This window comes from Cataglyphis hispanica, chromosome 5 (assembly GCF_021464435.1).
Source record: "Cataglyphis hispanica isolate Lineage 1 chromosome 5, ULB_Chis1_1.0, whole genome shotgun sequence".
Classification (NCBI taxonomy): Eukaryota; Metazoa; Arthropoda; class Insecta; order Hymenoptera; family Formicidae; genus Cataglyphis; species Cataglyphis hispanica.
This window is the reverse complement of record NC_065958.1, coordinates 5,332,110-5,356,123: the sequence shown is the minus strand read 5'-3', so window position 1 is coordinate 5,356,123 and position 24,014 is coordinate 5,332,110. Positions and strand designations below refer to the sequence as shown.

The window sequence follows — 24,014 nt, the reverse complement described above, 5'->3', positions numbered from 1 at the left end:
TAATAACTATCTCCATAAAACAAAGTTCTTTGTTTTCCTTTTTTTTTAGAATTTTTAGGATCATACAATTAAGAGATTTATTTTTTTTTTATTTAATTTTAAGCAAAATCTAATTTTACAAAATTTTTATTTTAGATATATTTGTAAAAAATATTTAATATAAAAAATCTATCATTAATATGAAAGAAATATAGTGCTCTGTAGGGTTTCTCTTTCTTTGTTTCTCTCTCTCTCTTTCTTTGTCTCTATCGAAAAAAGTTTTTGTCATTAAATTCATTACTTCATCGCATCATGCCAGACATATTTTTGTATTCATTGTATAGTGGCAACAATAATGCAGCATATTTTTAACCGATATTCAAGTCGTGCAGCGAATCGTGTAACGAGTTTTAAAATTACTACGATTTTCGGCTAAGTAGCGGTCTTATTTCGTTCTTTGTGTCGCGCGAGACGAACATATGGAGAAGCCAGAATTAGGACAGCGCGTGCAATTATTGCAAAGGGTTTCGCGCTGGCTTTTTGCTTTTCTTGACAAGCCACGGGAACGTGGTGGTACGCATCGGAGTGGAACGCACTGCGTCTCGATGTACTCGGTACTTATGTTCGGTCTTGTATGCGCGTGCATACGCGAGAAAAAGAAAGAACTGAAATCACACGCGCTCGTGCGTCTCAATGCCGTGTACTAAATCTCAATTGGAGTTGCATCTGTTTCTTTGATTGTCTATTATGTCATTGTACCGATAACAGTTATTTTGCCTCTCTGCGACTAAAATTATTATACTGTTAGTTTAAATAATCAAGATAAAAATATTGCTTTGGTATCGTAAAGAGTAATTTAGAAGAAAAAATTTCTATTTGAAATATTGCATTTTGCATTTATTTTTAATTAATTAAGAACTTAATAGAATCTCTTTTTAACAGTGAGAAAAATATAAAATAAAATAAAAAATATTAAAAATTAAGACTGTTGGAAAATTTACGCCTTTAAATTGTTATTAAATGTTAAAAATAAATTTTAATAGCTTATGATTTTTTACATTTTGTAGCATCCACGTAAATATCCTATATAAAAATGTTCTTAATGCTACAACTCTTTAATTTATTCAGAAGTAATATGCGACCAGGTTGTATCGACAGCGAATATGTAAACAAATGCAAATATTCTGGAATAAACGGTAGAATTTTTTCTATGCCAGTTTTATGAATATCCGCCCATGTCGAAAATATACGTTTTGTATATATGTTCGTACGATAAAGTATTTTCGTCTTGGCGCGGCTGTCTGCTCCGAAAATAATTTTTTCATGCGGAAAAGAAAGAGTCACACGAAAAGGGGACGCATTTCTTTCTCTCTCTCTCTCTCTCTCTCTCTCTTTTTTCCCGCGCCATGTCTCTTTCACGGGTATTCGAGGCGAGACGCAATGTTTAAAGGCTCTACCTGTTATATTCCGTGGCATGTCAGCCTATTTATATTGGCCTAGATTCCGCTTTTACATCGCGAGCCACAGGTACGCGCCCCGTGAAACAGTGCTCGCGCGCGATTCTCTCACGATAAACGCGCGATTAATTTTTACGAAACTCGCACCCTCGCTTAAGTACGTTTCACACGTGCACGCGTGCGTCGTACTCCTATCTCCCTCCTTCTTGAAAAGTAACACGTCGTTTAGATGGTTCACATAGCGTGCGGAAACAAGGCGCTGCTCGTTTTTTTTTTACTGAAACGCGAAAGATCACGATTTCGCACCTTTTCGAGAGCACTTATCTAAAGATACTTAGATAATCAGTAAAAAATACAAACGTACAGGTAGTAAAGGTCGAGTCTTGGCACTAATTCTGTATAGTGGAACGAGCTAATATCGCGAATAACAATTCTATGATGAGATTGAATGATTATAACTTTGAACATCGGTTTCTAATAATTTACATCGCTAATACTCTGTCAATTATTTTAAATCTACAAATTAAAAAAAAAAAGTTTCAATAAGATAAATTTATATTTATATTTAGATTATTCTATATTTTTGTTTTAATCAGTTATATTAAACAATTTTTGGTCTTAAATATTTTTCAAGTGCGAGATAACTTAATGATATAGCAATCAACTATACATAATATTTTTAAATTTATATCAGATTTGGTACATAGTTGCAGTTGAACATTTTTATTGAAACTTCAAACGATTGTATTGTTGTTTGTTATTATTATTTATATAATATTTCACTAGGAATCAAAGATAATAATAAATAATATATATTTGTAATATTTAGTATGCAAATAAGATAAAATAAAATTTGAATAGTATACATTGCAGTAAATTAATAATTCTTTAATATTTTAATTTTTAAACATTATTTAAATAGTATAAATATATTTTATGTCCCCAAAAAATTTCCATCTTTTTATAGCTTCAATAAAAATGTCAAACTATATCACATTCGACATAAATCACGACTATTGAATCATGAATGATTACATGATACTGTGAATATTAATGTGATTAAAACTTTCGAAATAAATACTTGTAATAAATCTCGAGACAATTTTTATAAAAGAAATTTGTCTAAATTTTCATACGTTTTTGCTGCCGACTGTACTACAAGATTTAGAGAACCGCCTCGTGGGTAGGGTTCGTTGCCCTCTGTTGCTTTTTACCAGCACAGGACAAAGGGTTTAGAGTATATATGTACCTGTGCGAGAGACGACATGGAGCTCGACTTGCTATACTTACATGTCTGATTTCTACGAGTCATCGAGCCGGTTACTGTTGTGTATCGCGCAACTTATTTATATGTTTTACGAAACGTCGATCATCGAGAGCCGATTCGTAAAGCGCGATCTCTCTCGCTTCGGCGACTTTTTAGTTTGCAGTGAGTAAGATAATTTCTTAGTATCGTTATACTCACGCGTTATGTTGCGTTGCGTTGCGTGCGAGATCCGTGCATGCCGCTCGGAAAATGTGATATTTTCTCACGTCGACATCCTTCAAGCATGGCCTACTTGGCGTCGTGTAAAAAGGGCTCGGCTCTAAATCGGGAGCAAGTTTACATTGTGCCCATCAATCATATCTAGCTTTATGGGTTATTTACTAATACTGACAAAGGAGACGGAGAGAGACAGAGAGAGAGAGAGAGAGAGAGAGACGCTTGCAGCGTCCTGGTTCGAGGATGCTTGTCCGAAAACTGTAAGACGTGCTCAATTGGTTGGATCCAAGACATCCACTTCATTTAATACCACTGTCATGTCAATCAAAGTCGTAAACAGCATAGTTGGCACTCTAGTAAAGTCATTGGCATCTCGCCGATGAACATATTCTTGTAAATCTCTTGCATCTCTTAGCGAAGACACGAAAATGTTAAATTGACAATAAAAATATCTATTTCTTGAACCTAATTTGATAAGCATACATTTATTAGATTGTAATTTAAGTCTTCATTAAAATGATATGTGTCTAGTCTTATATTGTTTCACAGGAGATCTTTATATATATATAATGAACATGGAATATTTATAGACTGTGTTAAGATCTCTCAGAAGTGTAGGCAAAATATTTGAAATAGAAAATAAAATATTAATTATTGCAATATAATTCCAATTCCCTTATAAACGAAAAATGCCACTCAGATAATCAAATATCACGAAACGTCGAAATGGAGCTCTACATAAGAGGAAATTATTTTCATAATTATTTTCGCCGCGAAGATGACATCAATACAATCACATGACAGCTAGGATTATCGATGAAACAATGTTTAGGAAATTCGTACCGCGAATTTAATCGAAATTTGCCACACGAACAAGAGCCGGACATATACCAAACTAAATTTATCATTTAGCTCGATAAATATCGGCGATACAAGACCATGCGCGCGCGAAGCGATTTTTTTCGAGTTGATCTCGACGCACGAGGTGCAACGTGCAACGTGCAGCCAGGCGTGCGGCGCGGGGGCTTTCGTGCGTGGAATAGGCTCAAGGCTGCGCCGCGCCGGTGTAACGCCGAGTAAGCAACTACTCTCTTACGGCATACTCTCTGCTTACTGCTCACTGCCAATATACGCGCTCGGAGGAGCTACCTGTTGCCCCGATCGGTGATCGATCAATCGGATCCGATCGAGGACTCCAGAGCTCTCTGTAAAGATGCGCTCGCGCAGAACGGCGCTGCTCGTGACGCTTTTCGACGATAATTCTCGCGCGTATCCGGTAAAACGTCATCTTATATATAGATACTCTTGTGAAAATTATTTTTATACGTGTGGCACGAATATCAAATGCAGATACATTTTCTTCTCGTTAGAATTAATCCGTGAAGCTGCTAATTAATTATCTATAAGTCACAGTAGACATTTTGATTATATAAAAATTAATTAAATTGTTATTATTTAATAATAAATAAAAATAAATTAATTAAATTAATTAAATGATATTAAATATATTAATAAAATATAAAATTATTTGTAATTGAATTCTTATTAATGGAAAATTTGCTTTTATTATCCTCCAAAAATTCTTAAAGAATATTTATGACAATTGTAAAATAATTTTTATCCTGAGTTAAAAACAAAAATACCTGGAATACGATGTTTTTTTAGTGATATTGCAATGATAATAAGAAAAGAATATTTTATACGGCTACGATCGCGACGAAAAAATATACATACATTTATTTTCGCTAGCTCGTTTGTAGCTAACACAAAACAAAACAAAATACGTGGAGTGAGTCACCAATAGAATATCTTCCTTGCACAATATGCGTGCTCGTATAGACGCCACTTTATAGTACGTATTTATAGCACGTGCGCCAATAAAATGCGGAAGACGATTTATGAATTTTTTTTTCCTATGTAATGTATATTTTAATTTTTTTTAGATATTTAGAATTGTAGCGCCAAAATGTGTTGCAATGTTGCTATTAAGAAAAAAAAAAATACGTACTTTTTAGTATATGCCACATAGGCATTGAATCATCCAAATGATTCACACGAAATTACTTTATTGAAAAAAAATGTTGATTTGACTAAATTCCTCCAACTAAATACCATTCTGTTAATTCAAATATTTAAGTCAAATACAACATATTAAATCTAACATGATTTTTTTTTCAGTGTGCAATTCCATAATTTTTAAGCCTATATTCTATATATATATATATATATATATATATATATATATATATATATATATATATTGACGTTAAATATATTGAGAATCATGAAACATACAATGTGTGTTTGTACATGTTATTCCGGAACTATATGCATATCTTTAGAAAAGCAAGATTGTATTTGACCTTAAGAGATAAACCTTAAGCCAAATTTCTTATTATAGGCATTTCAATGATCGTAGTAAGAGAAATAATTAAAAATAAACGCAAGTTTCAGAATGTGATAATTTTCTATATTTATAATGTCGTAAATTTTACCCGAACAAATTTGTGGCGCTTCGACGCGGGAGTGCGTAGTATACTTCTTACCGATTCGACGTGCATTAATTGGACGGTAAGACCGAGCACACGTTTCCCGTGCAAGCGGAATTCCAGTCTAGTAACCATACGCGATATTGCCGGTTTAACCCTTTAAAATATTTTCCACGCCGCGAATAATACAGTCGAGGTTTGTACCGACCATAAAATATTTCTCGCACGATCATCGCACTTTTGTAACAAATAATCTCATTGTAGGATTCGAAAATTGCGCTACTTTCTCTTTCGTTGAGATTGTTTTTACAATTTGTCTGTCCGCGACTCCATCGAATAATAGTTTAACCTTAATAAGTCGCTATGAGAAAAAAAATAATTCAAAGAGAGAAATGATAAAAATTAATAAATGTTTTTATCAAATATTTTATATTATGATAAATATTGCCATAGATTATTAGTTTATATGTTTATATGTTTTTCAATCTGATTGATTTAATGGGTTTATCAATCACTGATCGCTTAATCCTTAAGAAGCTACTTCTTGTGATAATTATTTAAATAAAGAACTGCAAAATAGCTATTGAAAAAGAACAAAAAAAATGATTAAATTTGAAATTAAAAAAAAAAATTAAATTAGATTAAATTAATCTGTTTAATTAATTATAAATTTAATTAATAAATTAATTAATTTATTAAAATTATTATAATTTATTTAAGACAGAAGAAAAAAGGAAAAAAAGAGGCAATTAAAGAAGTTTTATTTTAATTCGAAAATAAATATAAGCGATTGTAAAAATGAAAAGTAATATTTTAATTTATACTTAATTTTTAAGTAATTTTTTTACTCTAACATAAGAGATAATGTGCATAATAATCGTTCCTGATTTTATAGAAAGAGAGGACCGTAAAAAATTTTGTCGTAAAAAGGGGAAAAGGGAGGGGAATTATTGCTACATAAGGTTTGGAAAGCACTGTATTAAGGCAATCGTGTAAATCGAGGCATTGTGAAATAAAACGATCTCTCGCGATTGGATCATCGGGATTTATAGACCGCGTCAATTTGAATCATCGTACGCTCGATTATTTAAATCTACTACTATTTGTGACTTTTTTTTCTTTTGAATACGCGATCGATATATCTTCGTTATACTTCTTCACATTTACATGACATAGACAAAGAGTATGTTCTCACGAATATATGATGGAATAAAATTGCATTAACGATTTAGAAAGATTTTAGGATCATCCGAGCTATTAAATGGCATTTCGTTTGAAAGCGTTTTACGTAAGTTACTTTGGAATATATTATGAATCTCAATAACGCGCGGATGCAAATTGTAGTGCTCGTGCGAGCATTATTTATATATTTTGTAATCAATTTTATAATTTTCAACATTTTTTTAATATGTCGAAATGCAAGATTTAGATAAATCGATAATTGACTGAAACTCTGACATTAATCAATGTCTAAATTTTTATTTCCATTAGTCTGAGAAGCTTCATTTGTGTCTTTAGGTTTCATGAAACTTCGTGAAACTTTTTTTTTACCATATAAATTATTTCGGTTCTATTTTTATCTTAGTATCCAGATATATATGTAGATAAATCATGTGTCAAACATTGGCAAAACATTTTGATGTAAATTTACTACAGTCAGCGAATTATTTCATAAAGAAGATAATCTTAACTCTAGCTTATTAAGAGTTTTATTTGATATATTTACAATAATGTTTTTATAAAAGAAGCAACAGATATCGCGCGCAAAGTGGCAACAACATGGCTGATGTATTTTGCAGTATTATTTTATGAGATAACTGATAGTATACGCGCACTTGATTGATTTCTTCTCTCTTTCTTGTCTCTCTTTGTTCATTTCATTATAAAAAATTAATCATTTGCTATCGCGATAGACGCATCGCGATTTTTACAAATATCTTCATACTGTTTTAGCAAATATTTCAATGTCAATGTATCAACGCATACATACGAGTACGATATTCATCCCGATATTCAAAATACTAATATGTGTATGAATTGAAATGTCGAGTTGGTCGCATTGAAATTAAACTCTATCAAATTTCGTTGGCAAATAAAGGCTCGGCTTAAAGGAGCTTAAAGGAGTGTTGTAACGTCGCATCATAAAGGGTGAGTTGGAAAAAGAGAAAGAAAGAATGCAAAAGAGAAACAGTCAGAAATAAAATAAAATAGGGGATAAGTAAAATAGTGAAAAATCACACTTTTTTAAAATATTGTTTATATAAGGATTAACATCAAATTCAAATATTAAATAAAATATAATTAAATTTTTTAAATATTTTATGTTTCATTTTTTTTTTTCGAAGAATGCCACTTTTGAACGGATGTCTGATAATATTATCGGGAAAATATTGCGGCTATAACGTTGCAATACAATAGCAATACTACCTCTTATAAGTACGATACTAATAATAAGTAAAGAAGAAAGTAAGAGCAAGCAAGAAAAAAAGAGAGGCGAAGGACGTAACTTAACTTATGGGGAACGTACGCATTTAGCGATCAAGTGAACAAGCCTCCTGTATATAGTGATAAGTGGGGGAGGAGTAAGGGTGAAACTGCATACGGATATATCGACGATATTACGCGACAACGACAACGGCGGCATTGCGCCCAGATGAAAAGAGCGAGAAAGAACAGGGGGGGGGAGAGGAGGAGGAGCAGGAGACGGGAGAAGCGCGACTTCTCGCTGATCGAAAAGAGGGGGAGGAGTGGAACGGGTGGTGCAGGGTAGCTACGGAAGGGCGCGGTGGGAGAGGGAGGGACGCAGCGGAGTGCGGTCAAGTGTACTGGGTAACTGGGTCAATGAGAAAACTCAGAGAGCGATGTTGTGCTGCGGGGACGCATGCGCGCCGCTACTGCCAGGGCTCCCGTCTGTTCGCATCCTCTCTTCTCCCCCTAACAAAGCCTTTCCCGAAAGTCCCCCTCCCCGCCACCCCATCCCCCTTCAATATCCCTTGTGTGGAATAATTTAAATCCCTGTATTGAAATCATTCATTTCATTTTGCGCAAAGTACGCGCAGAGGGACTTTATAAAATGGAAACGCCAAAATATCTCCGTTGTGTGTATGAAAAAAGATCCCTCGAGGAAAAATTTTTCACGTAGAAAGTTGGCAGTTGAACAAACACACGCATTTGTTATAGCAAACAGCGCTGACTTTTTTCTCGAGCATTTTTTTTTTTTATTCGAGCCTTAAACAACGAAAGTGCCAGGTATTATTTAAGTAATTTTAAACATTATATATTTGTATAATATTTATGATATAAAGAGATTTACTTTTTTAAAAGGGTTTATTTTTTTATTTAATTACATATAATTTCATGCATTCAATAAGAATGATTTTTGAATGATGAATAATCAAATGATTACTTATTAAGGAGGAATATGCTTATCTTATCATATTTTTCTCTGATATCTGCCTCTCTTCCCCCTCTTTCATACATACATCAATTATATACATACAATATAAGTATTGTTTATTATGTTAGCGCTGATTTAATCGCGGAATTTGCAATTTTATTCGATAACTATCGTTCAATTGTTCTCATCCCTTTTCTTTTCAAATGAATATCCCGCCCCTGGATTGGAATACAGCATGAGTATATCATTCTTAAGTTCTTTAGTTTATCTGTGCTGTGCGGCATAATGACATTAGACGCTGATGAAACGCGACAGTTGCGAATTTTGGGACGAAATCCTTGCACGGATGACTTCATAATGGGACGCGCGAATGTTGCACGAATTCTGGGTGACCTCAATTACTGGCATGAGACAGTGCACGTCGATTGTCGATATCATTGACCGCGTTACAGAAATGGAAATTGACAAAATTCGCGCAAATTGTCCAATTACAGAAGCGTAACGTGATTTCGTCATATTTGATAAAGAGGATAAAAATATATCCTTGTATTTGTTTTTATCCTCTTATAGTCGCGTATATCAGCAATTTGATGAACAAAAAAATTTATTATAAAATTATCTCCCTTTCTCTTTAATATTTAAGCGTAATTCGGAACTACATAGTAGATGTTTTATAGTAATGTGAAGGTATCGATATATATTACAACAGTGAATTATCTATTGTTACAACAAGTGCGTGAATAATGTGCATACTTGCTGCTACAATCTTGTCAATTCGCTTTTACAGACGTTATCATTAAAACTGTCACGCATATTGCGATAAAGCCGACTCGCGCTTGTAGACAACATTAATAGTCATTGAATTCGTTTTGTTCCGGTATTTGCATCGCTTGTACCATCGTTCAAAAAAAATAAATAAAAATATTTCGGTGTCATCAAATATCTGCGCTGTGTTGCTCATCTCTTCTGTTTTTCTATAGAAAACACAACAGCTCTCTTTCATCGCGCGATTCCAAGATGTCGCTTGAAATAAAACGCAGCATCACGATGCCTGCGCACGCGTCAATCTCGCCTATATAACTTCACGAACATACATACATGTATGTACATGGGGGCACACGAGCGTCGGTACAAGGTGGTCCAAGTGTATCGGGTAAATAGGTCAAGCGAATTAATTCATGCTGGCTGGCAAGTCGCGCTATCGTATCTTTTGCTACGCACAACAATAAAACAATATAGAAATACGTAACACAAAGAGCAACGTAAGAGAAAGAGAGAGAAAGAGACGCAAGTCTCGCGAAAAACGCATCCCAAACACGAAAACCGCATTAACGAACACATCATATTATCTTGTCTTAAAAAAAAAAATCGCAGCGGAGAGACACGGAGAGACACTTTACCCGGCTTTTACAATTTTGCGACGAGTAAATTGCATTTCGCCACATTCGCTGTCCGACAATTTCATTTAGATTAGAAAAATCTTGTCCTCTTGACAGCAAACTGTCCCTTTGATATCCGAATCAATGTTTGAATTTAATCGTCATTCGCGTAAAAAAATTATCGGAAACACATGTACATTTTATCGATCTCTTTCACACGAAAAAAAAAAATCTGCTAGAAATTTAGGAGTTCCACTTATTTTTATGTTATTAAAAATAGAGACAACGAAAATGCATTGTTTCGAATAAAACTTTCAAACTTTTTCTTTCTTTATGCGAATAAAAGTTAATGCGTTTTTCATTTCGCATTACATCTTTGTGTGAGGATTTATCTAGTATTACGTGTGCGTTATCATAACTTCGCTCTTTTATTATCGATACCTCTCGAAACGTCTTCCGGCAAGAATGCAACGGAAACTTATGCGTGTGATTGTCTTATCACGCAAAACAAACATTGTGTTTACAATGTTGAACGGTCGTGTTGCAAGCGCGAAACGTATTAACCTCCGAATTGCGAATGACAAAATTGATGTCGTAATAATCTTTTAACATAGCCGAAATGATGACTCGGATTTTCGTTACGCGCATTATAATTAACATGGTAATTTATGTAGTCTATATATGTATCATGAATAAAAAATAAGAATTTTACGAGAACAAAGTAGCGCATTCAAAGTATATTGTTTTAGCAGAGGACAAAGGTGCGCACGCAGAATATTCATAAAATTTAAAGAAACAGTATTATACACCATTTAAATGTCAGATGTGATATGTCACATTATTATTGACATAATTGAACTTATAATAATTGAATTATTATTGACATTATTGTTGAATTATTGAATTATTATTGACATTATTGACATTATTATTGACATAACTTGAAAAATCTTTATAACGTTAAATAACGACACCCCCAGAGTATTTATATGACCGCAATATGTGTGAAATAATAAATTTATAATTTTTTCAATTTTAATATTGTTTTCTAAAGTACATAAACTTTTAAGAAAAATTGTATTTTTGTAATATAGTTGTGTAAAGTACAATAATTTGTCAAAGATTTAAAATTCTATTATTGCACATAAATAATCGTAGATTTAAAAGAGTTTTTACCTTAATTTTGTGCGTAACACAGGCGGAGTCAAAACTTAGCAAACGAAAACTCAATTGTATTGCAAGAGTAATTCTGTCACAGGTTGTATATGATGTTACCTCAATCTATACCTGAATGTTGAGGTAAAACTACTCGAGTCTTATGTGCTCGCATGAAACCGGCTTTAACGTTTTTCTACAGAATGTTCTCAAATTTCCGCATTAGGCGACATTCCCTTTTAGAAAACCAATATGTGTTCCTTTTTGAGAAACTATGATTGAATAGATTGATTATTTTTAAGAATTTCTATTCCATAGAGATAAAATCTATGAAAAATTAACTTAAGTTTTGTGATTGATTTGCACCTTAAAAAAAAAAAAAATTTTTTTTGTTAAGTAAGAATTTATAACTCAAACATTATTGTTAGAGAAAAAGGACTATTAAATGAGAGAATACTTGTCTCCTATTGCGATAAAAAATATCTTTGAAAATAGTTTATTATACGCTTCCCTTTATTTTAACTTTATCGACAACTTTCACAAGAGCACCCTGTAGCGAGATTTTGTCGCCGAGACACGCAGGGGCGTGCCACCTTAGGGTACGTGGAATGTGTATAGATCTCGACGAGCACGTGGTACGCGGTCAGAATTACACTCGGCGAGTATACACACATACGCACACATATACATCTATAGAAAGAGAGAGAGAGAGAGAGAGAGAGAGAGAGAGAGAGAGAGAGAGACGCGTAACGTTGGCGTCGACGGCACGCATGCGGATCTACTGGTAACATTGGTGCCAACCAGAAATCAGGTCATTCGTATCAAACTGACCTACATATCGTTATCATTTGTATTATCGCCTTTGATAAAGTGTGTATTAACCGCACGATTATGCTGGTGAAAGATCCATAAAAGACGGCTCTATTCCTCTCTTTTTCTCTTCCTAGAGTCTCGAATTTGCGTGTTTGCGGTATATAACATTGTCGCCATTTTTCCGTTATTGTGATCGTTCTTTGAAAATTCAATCCCAGGACAGAATCGATTTCCTACTCTTATCTCTTCCATTTTTATTTCTCTCTCTCTCTCTCTCTCTCTCCTCGATTTTCATTGCTTGTTTCGCCTTTTTAACGAATTGTTCGAAAGTGTCCATTGATTTAATTTTTTTTACTTATCCTTCGCGCCCCTTTCGTTCCGACGACCGATATAGTGTAATAATTCAGGGTAAAAACGTCTTGTCTCTCTTATGCTCTTTTTCTCTTCCAACATCGCGCTAAAAATAACGGGCAACAAATGACGCGCCTGACCTCGTCTTGGACACTGTCCTTCCTCGACGCTCCGAACTCTTCAACTTGATCTAGTTGCATGTCCGCTTTTGCAAATATTCGGGCAAGATTGCGCGGATGCCAAAAAGACATGATTCTCGATATTTAATATGTGATATGGGGAATATATTATGCGAAGGCATAAGGGGAAGAAACTAAATGAGAGATAATTGTGAACTGTCACGCGGTATAAATAATGCTGACAATATATTAAATTTTAATTAATACAGTCAATAAACAATTTTTCAACTTTTCTGATGAGGAAAAATTATATACATTGATTTAATATATTGAATATATTCAATTCTTATATGGTAAAAAAGAACATTTTTATCATGACAGACATGTATCTATGACATGTCACATTTATGTGACAACTTGATAGCTTACCGCGTCAATATCCGTAATATCTTTATGTTACTATTATTACTGTCAGCATGTTACAATATGTCCTGTCACTATGTAGCATCACAGATTAATTAACTACAGAAAAACGCGATAACTTTGAGAAATAATTTGGATACACATTGTATATAAACTTCTCTCAATATTTAAAAATAGTTTGATATTTGACAGCATATTCACTAAATGATCGTGCTTAAAAAACGGGAACATTGGACAAACTTAAACTCTTCTCATTTAAAAACTATTATAGTCCAGATATTTCGGCATTAGAATTTTTATCTAAAAAAAAATCTGCTATTAGCAGATAGTGTGATAGTTTTGAAACATTTTGAATGTAGTTTAAAAGTTAAAGATTGTTTTCTAATCAATCACTTCTATGATTCGGCGATGCTAACGGCTTATCAATATACATCCACGTTGCGGATATATAATCATTACCTTATCTTTATCTTGTCAATAAATTATAATTTTTTACACGAACACATTCGTATATACGTACATTTAATCGTGCGAAATGCGTTGCAATTTTCCATCAATTCAAATTCGAATAAAAAATTGCATTTTTGCGCAAAATTGTATTTGCAAGTAAGATGAAAAATTTCCTGAAACTGATCAACTAAGAAATCAAATTATATTGAATATCATGATTCTAGTTAGATATACCCTTGACCCAGAAATGATCGCGGGGGAAGCAATTTATACCTCAGCAATCCAAAATAGAGCAGACATTTTCGTCGTTCCGTCTGACCTCGTCGAAATTGTCAATAAATTTCGCTATCTAGTTAATTCTCCTTTTACGTTATATATATATATGCTTTTAACTTACAAAGATGTATAAGTAAAATCTAAGTAAAATATAAGTAAAAAAGAATAATCAAAAATTAGAAGAGATAGTGGAATAAAACGACTAAGTTATAAGTAAGACAGACAGACAATAAGATTAACCCCATATCAAATGACTCTGAATGAATCCTGAATATATTTTACGACGGTTTAATCTGGCATTTAGATTATTTAGATCGTCAATATACTTACGTATATATGTATAACAAAAGTTAACTATTTTATGTATCTAATTTTGTATCTTTTTGGAAAATAAAATAAGCAAAATAAAGTTTAAAGATGAAATAATTGTTTTTAAATATCTTATTTTGACACATAGAGCTTATTATTTTGATGAAGAGAGAACGAATTTCATTTGTATTATTACAGCTCTCTATATATATATATATATATATATATATATATATATATATATATATATATATGTATATATAATATATATTAAATATATATAAAATATATATTATACTACATCTTATATTATACTTAAGCGGGGATAAAAGAAATTGATTGCACACGAATGACGTAGATGTCCTTCGAGAATTAATAGAGATTTAAAAAAATGGGGTGCGAAACCTACCCCGTATGCGTGCTCGTATGTCGCGAGAAATGATTCGTAGATTGATAAAGAAAAGAGAGAGGAACATGATTTTTGTGGCATTGCACATAGCGCGGCTCGCTCTCGAGCGAAAGTGCAAGCGAGAATGTCTGTAATAGACGGCGAGAAAAGGAGAGGGTGAAAGAAAAAGGAAGAGAGTTGCGGCTTACCTCACACTCTCTCGGTTTACTTCGAGCCAAGTTGAGTCGCGAGAGCGAACGTCTGGCGTCTTCGTCGCGTAACCGCTCGACGTAACAGCTGTAACTAGTACCATTGCCAACGAAAGTCACCGCCACGGAAAGTAAAAGCGGACGAGCTACTTTTCGCACGCGCGACTGTTTCAAGGAAGAAAAAGAAAGAAAGAGAGAGGAGGATAGAATCACGACGATAGCGTGCAAATACCGGCTGGCGAACGAGAGCGAAAGACTTTCTTTGCCCATTCATCGTTTAAACCGGCTTGAGAGATCGCTATATCCGTCACGCTGCACAAAGAGTGAGAGAGATAGACAGTCGATTCGGAGAATCTCTTGCTACGACTCGTTATTTGATCCTGTCGTTGCTGTCGCTTTCAATGAATTTACAAGGCAACGCGATTTCCTTATGCTCAAGTCACCGGCACTCTAATTATTATGCAATAGTTTATTAATACATGCAGTGCCGTATTTAAATCTATGTGACTTTGAGTTTTTAACGAAACAAAGTTCTTTTTTTCTCTCTTTTTGAAAAATAATAATAAATTCAAAATTTTTTAATGGAAAGAAATATTTTTATTTATATATAAGAAAAAATATATTATAAAATTTATATATACGAAAAAAAAATATATATATTTTGATAGCGTTTTTTAAATTTCTATTCTTTTCACTGGAGATTATTATTTTTCATCGCGTCACGAGTCCGATTAAACGAGGCTTTAAAACTGCTAACACGTTAATTTTACTTGAAAGTAGTTTATATCGATTAGAAATGACGGTTGCCTAAATCATGACTCGGCCTATAGCGCAATGCCAGACACTGACAGAGATTATTAAGCACGTGCGCCCGCGAATACGTAATGCCGGTGTAATTAGTGACAAACGATACGCCGGCAACGTCATCTCGAGAAATCGTCAGATATTTACATCAAATACGGCGGGGATGAACTCATTTGACACGTGTTGTCCCGCGATTTTGCATATCACACACAATTAGTGCTGTTTTATTCCGAATCATGCATGTTAAAATTGATTACATAGATTAATGTAAAGCTTAAAAGATTAGCAGAATTAGGGAAATAAGTTTAATATTATCATCAAAGAATTACGATGAGCTTCTCAAATATGTTTAAAAAATTATTTAATTATTAAAATACATATGCACACAAATAATTAAATAAAATATACTTATATTGTATTTTTTATAACAATTTAATGTTAAATCATGTATATTTTTTTTTATTCACGATTATCACAATTTTCTGGTGTTGTTACTTTTGCTGGAATAAAATATATATTAAATATATATAATTAAAATACGATACATTTATGTATAATATAATAATTTTTCAACTGTCACATGAACTTCTTTTTATCTTCTTTCAAAAAGATATCAATATTAAAAAATTAAATTGATACTTTTTTTATCTTACAATTATCGTAAATTAAATCAACATTTTTTTTCACCGACGAGTTCTTTCATCTCAAGACATTCGTTCGTATTTGATATGCTGCATCTCATAAGGGTATTATTCACACTGCAATTACAGTCTTTGCGCGAATACGTAAGTTCTCTATGTGGGTACATATGTACTCCATCCAGCTCACCTTGCTTCGTTCAGCTTGATCGGAATTATTTCTCAGGGAAATTACCGGTCATTACGATCACCGATCATTATTATCGGCCTTATCTTTTGTAGCGTCGAGTCTCTTGTGTATCCGATATTCTCTTTTCAACCTTGAGAATCATCCCGTCCGAGCTCCTATAGAAGGACATTCGCATTTACACGGTCATATTTGCTACAAGAACAGAAATGAGTTTCACTCCAATCGAAATATCTTTCTCTTTTTCATAACGACTTTCGTAATCGTATCAAATAATTTTTCGGTCAAGGTCAAAACTGTCCTCGGCTTTCTTTAATCGCGATTACCGAGAAAAAAGACCAGGTTTATAAGGCATAAATTCTCGTTGTAATTGTCGGATTCAGTCACGTGTAAATAAGTTACGTCAAAATTATGTGAACGAAATGCACATTTTGCTTGAACGAACTTTGCATGTAAAGTAGTGCATGCATTTTATAGGGCAGTAAAAACTAGAAATGGAACACTCAAATTGCTTTTTTGAATTTAAGAAGGATGTCTAAGCTTTACTAATGTCTTTAAAACAAATTTTTATTTTTTGATATTTAACATTTTTTATAAAAATATTCATAAAATCAAGCTTTTGAAAATAATTAATACTGTTTGGAAAAGTAAATATATGTGCATATCATTAAATATTTCGCATAAAATAAATTTGCCATTTTTCAGATTGTGTTTTTTCAGATTAAAATAATAGTTATTATTAGATAAATTAATTCGAAATGAAAAAATATATGTAGATCGACTTGATATCAAATGAAAAATAAATTCGTGTTGTCACCCGACAACGCAGACTTTTTTTCCTCTCTTTTAGACTGCTTGTTTGCTCCATGGGGGACATTTGTATCCATTTTATTCGATATGACCAGAGAACGCCTTTCCAATATTATCGTATTTCCAGCAGTTCCCATAGCTACTTCGTCCCCAAATTCGAGGGGTAAATCACAGGAAGAATATAGCCTGGTGTCGTAAAAATATCTTAAGCTACTTTCACGAGCTTAAACAATAGCAAGAACAATTATCGCGCATCCTTAGCACATAGATTTCAACATTTCTGTTGTCGATACAATACAATGATTCCCATTGAGAATCTTTATCCTTTTTTAATTTATAGCTAAGTCATATAATAAAATGTTCCTAAATGACATGATGACAAACACCAAAAAAATATTACAAAGAAAGATAAGAATGCCGAAACATCGTTCCAAATATATGCATCCAAACTTTCTAAGATTGACTTACCGTAATTAAAAAAATAAAGCACGTTTTATGAACATTAGAATGATTTTATTTTAAATTGTAATTTTAAATACACATATTAACATACACACATTATATATAATATTTATTTATTATATATAAATATTTATTATATATAATATTATTGAGATTTCAATATTATATACACTTATTATTTAGTATTATCTAAATAAGGAAATATAGTAATCAAAAAAAATCTTCCTTTACTTATATTCAATTTTTTTTTTAATTAAAAACATAAAAGTCAATTATTATATTAGCTTTAATTAAGAGAAAAAAGATTTATTAATTCTTTTTTAGTCTCGATAAACATATAAGGTGGAATCACATATTTAAAGATTGTCATTATTACTATAAAAAAAATGGTTTAGACAAGAAACAATTTGGATACTAATAGTTCAATATAACTTGGTATATTCTTTTGATGTTTTATGTTTCAAAATATTTGGAGAAGAAAAATACAGCGCAAAAAATTCAGAATAGGATTGGTACAATCATGTCTACGCATGAAAAGGTTTAATGAAAAACATTGGGGAAATTAGGATATTTCGAAAACTCCAACTTTTTTTTTCGATTCTCGTAACTTTTACTCATTTTTGTCGTGTCAACCTTTCTTTATCTTTATGGTATTCATGACTTATAGTCTATTTCAGATTCTCTGCCATATGTACCTACGCATATGATAAAAATAGAAGACGGGACGGAGAGAGATGTTTAACACATGTGACTGGGAATGTGTGTTCTTTATATCTTTAAATGTATATTGTATTTTTATAAAGAAAAGTATATATAAATTTAAATTTTTAAATTAAAAAAAAAAAAATTAAACAATAATTTAAAAAAATATTTCTTAAATATGTTTAAAAACAAAAGTTTCAAGTAAGAGCAAAGTTTGAGCAGTGTTGCTATGTTGAGAATTTTAAGTCAGATTATTGGAGAAAGATTCTACGCATTCTTTTCCAAATTATTTGAAAAATAATAAAACATGATTAATACATTTATGCGGGCAATTCCTGCGTCTCGCTCGCACATTTATATTCGATCGAATCGAATTAGGCTAATAGACAATAATGCCTTTACATTTCGATAATTTGTAATCGAAAACCATCATCAATTGATATTTTTACCTGGACGAAATCAATTGCGAATTAAAATAGAAAACAGTACGCGGATGAAAGGAGATAGAGTTTTTAAACAATCTCTCTATATACGCTCATATTTTTCTTTCTCTTTTATTCTTCCTCTAACTAACTGTAATGTAATAACGTATTGGCGCAAATGAGCTCACGCGCAGTTTGCGATATTCTTTGCAACAGCACGATCTGTCGATGCATCGCGGTACGCGCGTACACGCACAAACATATAGAGACGCGCATGCACGCTTAGATACATCACGAGCATACTAGCACGTGATCTCGCGGTATCCCATGTGGGTAAATGTGTCAAGGACGTGCGAACTGGCCTGCAAAACGGCGATTCGCGTTTCATGGATGAAATTCTCGCCGTCTCCTTCTCTCTCTCTCTCTCTCTCTCTCTCTCTCTTCTCTTTTTATCGCTCGATCACTTTTACTCTCTTGATCGCGTCGTCTTTTTCGAAGGCAAGATGAAGAGAGCGGTGATTTTTACGAAATCTTTCTTGATGTAAGAATACAGATACGGTGGATCGAATTTGGGAAATAGGTCACGCGCGTCATGGTCCATGCTTTTTTCGGAAGTGCTCGTGGAAACTCTCTAGTGAATCGATTTTATTCGAATATTCGTAGAGTAGTTTTTAACAGAACACGGAATTTACTTAAATAGTTTGTGGATTAGTGAAAAATTCATTTTTATTTGAAACATTTTAACAAATGTGGGTTAAACAAATGTAGGTCTGGGCCATTTGATTGTACGAATAGCATGCGAAACATCACACTCACTAAATAATCGGTAGCAGTAAAAAAAAATAGTTCTGCTCGATGTTATTTATTATCTTGCAAATCTTCGTAATATTGACTCAGGCAGAGTCTTTAAACGTGCTATTTATTTTACTAATTTGGATTTTCGATATACAAAGATCCCCTCCTTCCTCCTCCCCTCTATCAATGCGACAGAAATATGCATTACGATAATACGACGTGTAACAGCACACACAATCGGTTAGATTTTACTTTTAGTTTCGAAAATGAGATTGCGTAGTGGGGGTAGGCCTTGGCACACTTCACACACCGAGACACGCTGTTGGTGGCGAGCGCGAGCGAGAAAGAGAGAAAAAGAGAAAGACGCACACCAGTACGCGTTCATATAATCGTCGTGACGAATATTACAAGCTATGATCCAAACCTGTAAGAATAATCGCATCACGATATTCAAGAGAAATAAGTGCTCTTATCGGAATCGTCCTTCCCATACCTGCGTTTTACACGATGCGTATACTATCAATGCATCTCACAATCGGTCCGGCTATATTATTCTCTCCGACTGAGTCATCTCAACCTAATTCGGAATATAGATTGCTTTACAAAACTCGTTTCCGGAAAGATGCCCTCAATTTAAACTTTGACGCAAATTGACTTATTGATTTATTAATATTTTATCCTCGAAAAAAAAAAAAGACCAGCAGCGTATTTTTCCAATATGCCGATGAGTGCTAGATATTACGCGATGTTTTCCATGACCTAAATTATATCAATTCAGAACAAGTCCAAAGTCCTTTGAGTTTCTGAATCTGGTTTACTTCTTTTTTTTTTTCTTTATCTTTTACTATGCATCTTGCAATCAGTTTAACCGCGATTTACATTGTCTTATTGCGGTAAATTATTTCAATGCCCTACTTTAAAGTGTATAACCCGGCATTTCCCATTTTTAAAAAAAGTTATTCGAATCGATCAAATGATATTGGATTTATTCGATTATCATTATTGTATTTACATTTTTTCTCGATGAAAGATAAATAGCATATACCTTTCTATTCGATAGATATCGTACTCTTTTTCCAGAGATCCAAATTATCTATTCACACGCGATAAAGATATATCTTTCTTATTTTCTCAAAGGAAATAGAGAGAGAGAGAGAGAGATAGAGAGAAAACTTACGTTTCATTTTCACACTACCGATAACTAGGTCAAGATCGTACAGCAAATTGGAGCATATTATGGCAAGAATTTCAGACTTTCATTATAGTTTTCAAGGTTTGCATTATAGTTTTCAAGAGATCATCCTCGTGAGCAGCTGCTATAGTATCAGCGCGACAATAATCGCTCCCGATAATGCACGTTGCGAATTCGCTCGCGTATCCATTCGCCCACGGAACATTTAAAGGATCACCGCGGTGCTAATTGACCCAGAAATACCGATAATGGTCGCATAATTTCAGCCTATACGGATAAAAGGACTGCTCCACAGCCTTGTCGCGATTTGTCGTCGTGTCATCGTCGTCGTCGCCGTCGTCGTCGCGACTGTATATTCTCACACTGACGATACTTAATTCCATGTGTGCTGGTCGTCTATAATTATTTTCCTTTCTACGCGCTATTAGTCGTTTACGATAACGAGCCGATGAGTAGACTCGCTAACGCATTCGTTGCATCGACGAAGAAGCCTCCACGTGCGAGCTGACTCTGTTGGCGGCGCGTTAAACGATATTATCATTAATTGGAGCGTGCAATTGGACCGCGTTACGCAACACGGTAATGCCAAGTGTATGACACTCTATGTGCAAATCGACGAAACTTATCTGAATAACGGAAAGAATATGGGGTACGCGTGTATTCTTTCTGTTTTCTCTCTTTTATTTTATCAACTCGAAATTACATACTCGATGCCGTAAAACGGATGCAGGCATTGCAATCGTGCAAGCGAAAACGCGACACTCGAAAGTGAAACGATTTCGACCGATTCTCGTCGCAATTAATTACACCACCGTGTACATATACGCGAAATAAAGCGCGTCATAACATGTCGATCATCGCGACACAAGAATTGTCATCTCGGTCAGAGATTTTACTCAAACTCTTTTACTCAAAAGTACACGGCGCCGCATATTCGTTCGATTTTACACACTCTGAAAGTTTCTGGGTCGCGACGGAGGCTTTCACTTTCTTTCGTTGCTTCCGTTCTTTCGAGTGCCGTTCGTTCCGTGCCGCCGCCGGCCCTTTTCGCTTTCGTTTGACCCTTTTTCGTATGTTTCATCAGAGCCCGCGACAATTCTTATTCCACCTGCGTCGCTCGCGCACTGTATAAGCAAACCGACAGGACCTCTTTTCCGTAGACACGCTATCCGGTAGAAATAATGCGTGAACGTGCGTGCGTGTACGTATTCGTTCGGATGCGGCGCGCTCACGCAGGCAGGCAGGCAGGTACTCACTTCCGATCCGCACCGGTCCGAACAAAGGACAGACCGCTGTTTAGAAGCACGGCGTACAATGTGAAGCGGAAGTTCAATCGATCGTATGTACTTTTTTTTCAGTCACGGATTTGAGTCACGGCCCTCGTTTGCGTCCCGCTTCATTCAAATCGCACACAATTATTACGGATTTTACGCAGTAACGTGTCTCTACATCGTGAATTATATCATAAATACATTAGTGTTAATTTATATTAATTAAATTAATTATTTCACCATTGTGCCATTGTGTGTCACGAGAGAGAATTCATATAATTGTTTCGACATAAAACTCGAAGACTTTAACATTCATCATACGGAAAACACGGCATTGCAATTGGTTTCGAGATAAAAATTGCCATGACAAATCATGATCAGTCCGTACGAGGAATATAGAACGATATTTAGCAAGATACAGTATTTCGAAACTTCCTACATTGACGAATCCGTATTACGCTCGTCATATTCCCGACGAAGGGAGAGAAGAACGGATGCGTATTTCGCAAGAGGCGAGCTCTCGTGTTTCTGGAATTAACCATTACGTTTCAATCACGTTGTTCATCCTTTATCCTCGCTTTTCAATTTTCCCGAATCCGCTTTGCAAATCTTTATCAAGCTTTCTCTTATCACGCTTTCGCGTTGCATTTGTGTTATGCTTGGAATTATTGGAACGAAGGCCCGATTCTCTCAAGTATTTTAAGCGCCGATAATTATCATGATAAAAATAATTTTATTAGATTGCGATCAAGAGATATTGATTTTCTCCATGTAATTATTTTTTAGCGCATTACTATGCTTTCTCGGATGCTGCCAAAAATGACGGTTTTCGTAAATTTCTTTTTGACGGATATCACGCGGCCACGAACTTTCCGAGGTCACCCCCTGCGAATTCTCTAGGTCGAATTTATAGCGTAAACGCGCGCTTCTTAATCTCGCAACTTGGTGCACCCGACGCGATGACAATGTCGATGACAACACGCTTGCGATACTCGGCGCTCATCAATGTATGCGTGTATATACATATATGTGTGTGTAGATACGCGCGGTATTACGGCAGGAACGTGTTCGCGCTCGATCACTTGTACTAGAAAGAGCGCGAGAGTCAGCGAGTGAATAAATGAGTCGGAGGAGCGGATGGACGGTAGAGGAAAGATAGGGGCAGGGGGGAAGTGAAAAAGCATGCGAGGAAGAGAGAAAGTGAGAGTGAGCGAGCGAGGGTGTGAGAGAGAGCAGCGAAAGAGAAAGAGGTCTTACGAAGTGTATGCATGAAAGGTAACGTAAAGATGAGGAGCGAAAGAAGGACGAATCGCGTCGATGGAAGAGGCAGAGAAGGCGATAGCGCGTGAGCGAGAACGAGATAGCGAGAGAGGAGCGAGAAGAGAGAGAGAGAGAGAGATAGATAGACGCAGAGGGGAGTGAGACGGACGCGAGTGACAGAGACGGAGGAAGGTATATATGACGAGAGGGAGTGAGTCGCGCGGCTGCGTCATGTTCTCAACGAACTGGGTCAGTAGGTCTCCCCACCGCGCGCTTACCGCGTCGCACATCTACCGCTGCGCGTATACACACAGGCGCGGACGCTGGTGCGCTGCTGGGGAGTGCCAACGGCGTTGCTGTTGACCCAGCCGCGCGCGTCTGTATGTGGCCCGGTGCCGCGACACTTAACCGCGCCACTACCTGTGACGATATTGCCTCTATCTGGATATCGGTATTCTGTCTCTGTCTTTCTCTCTTTCTCTACACTCTTGAAAGCAAGAATCGTTTCTCCGACGCGCGACTCGTTCTCTCGCGAATCTGAATCTCTCGCCTCTCCGATTCGAGATTCATGCGCGCGTCAAGTGCCGACAAAAATCTCGGTCCTACCCGACACATTCGCGGAATGCGTCTTACGTCATTCGCCAGGACCGGTCGCTTTCTCGGTTGCCGACTGCGAGAATTCCTCCTCCCCCCTCCTCCTCCTCTTTACTCACGCGGCCTGACGCGGCTTTGTTGTACTACTCGTTTTCAAAAACTCGCCCGTGTTGCGTACATCGTCGAAAATTCGACTTGGA

At 35.0% G+C, this 24,014-nt stretch overlaps 1 protein-coding gene across 2 annotated transcripts in view; it reads left to right on the top strand.

Moving 5' to 3' along the window:
• LOC126849476 (uncharacterized) overlaps nt 1-24,014 on the top strand; it is an 85,666-nt gene that overhangs the window by 33,031 nt on the left and 28,621 nt on the right. The window contains exon 2 of one of the 2 annotated variants that reach the window (XM_050591341.1): nt 22,747-23,182. The exons of the other annotated variant lie outside the window; for it this stretch is intronic. Coding sequence (XP_050447298.1) covers nt 22,747-23,051 — 305 coding nt within the window. The 3' untranslated portion in view covers nt 23,052-23,182. Of the gene's footprint in view, nt 1-22,746; nt 23,183-24,014 lie in introns of those variants that run through there. 2 annotated transcript variants of the gene reach the window in all.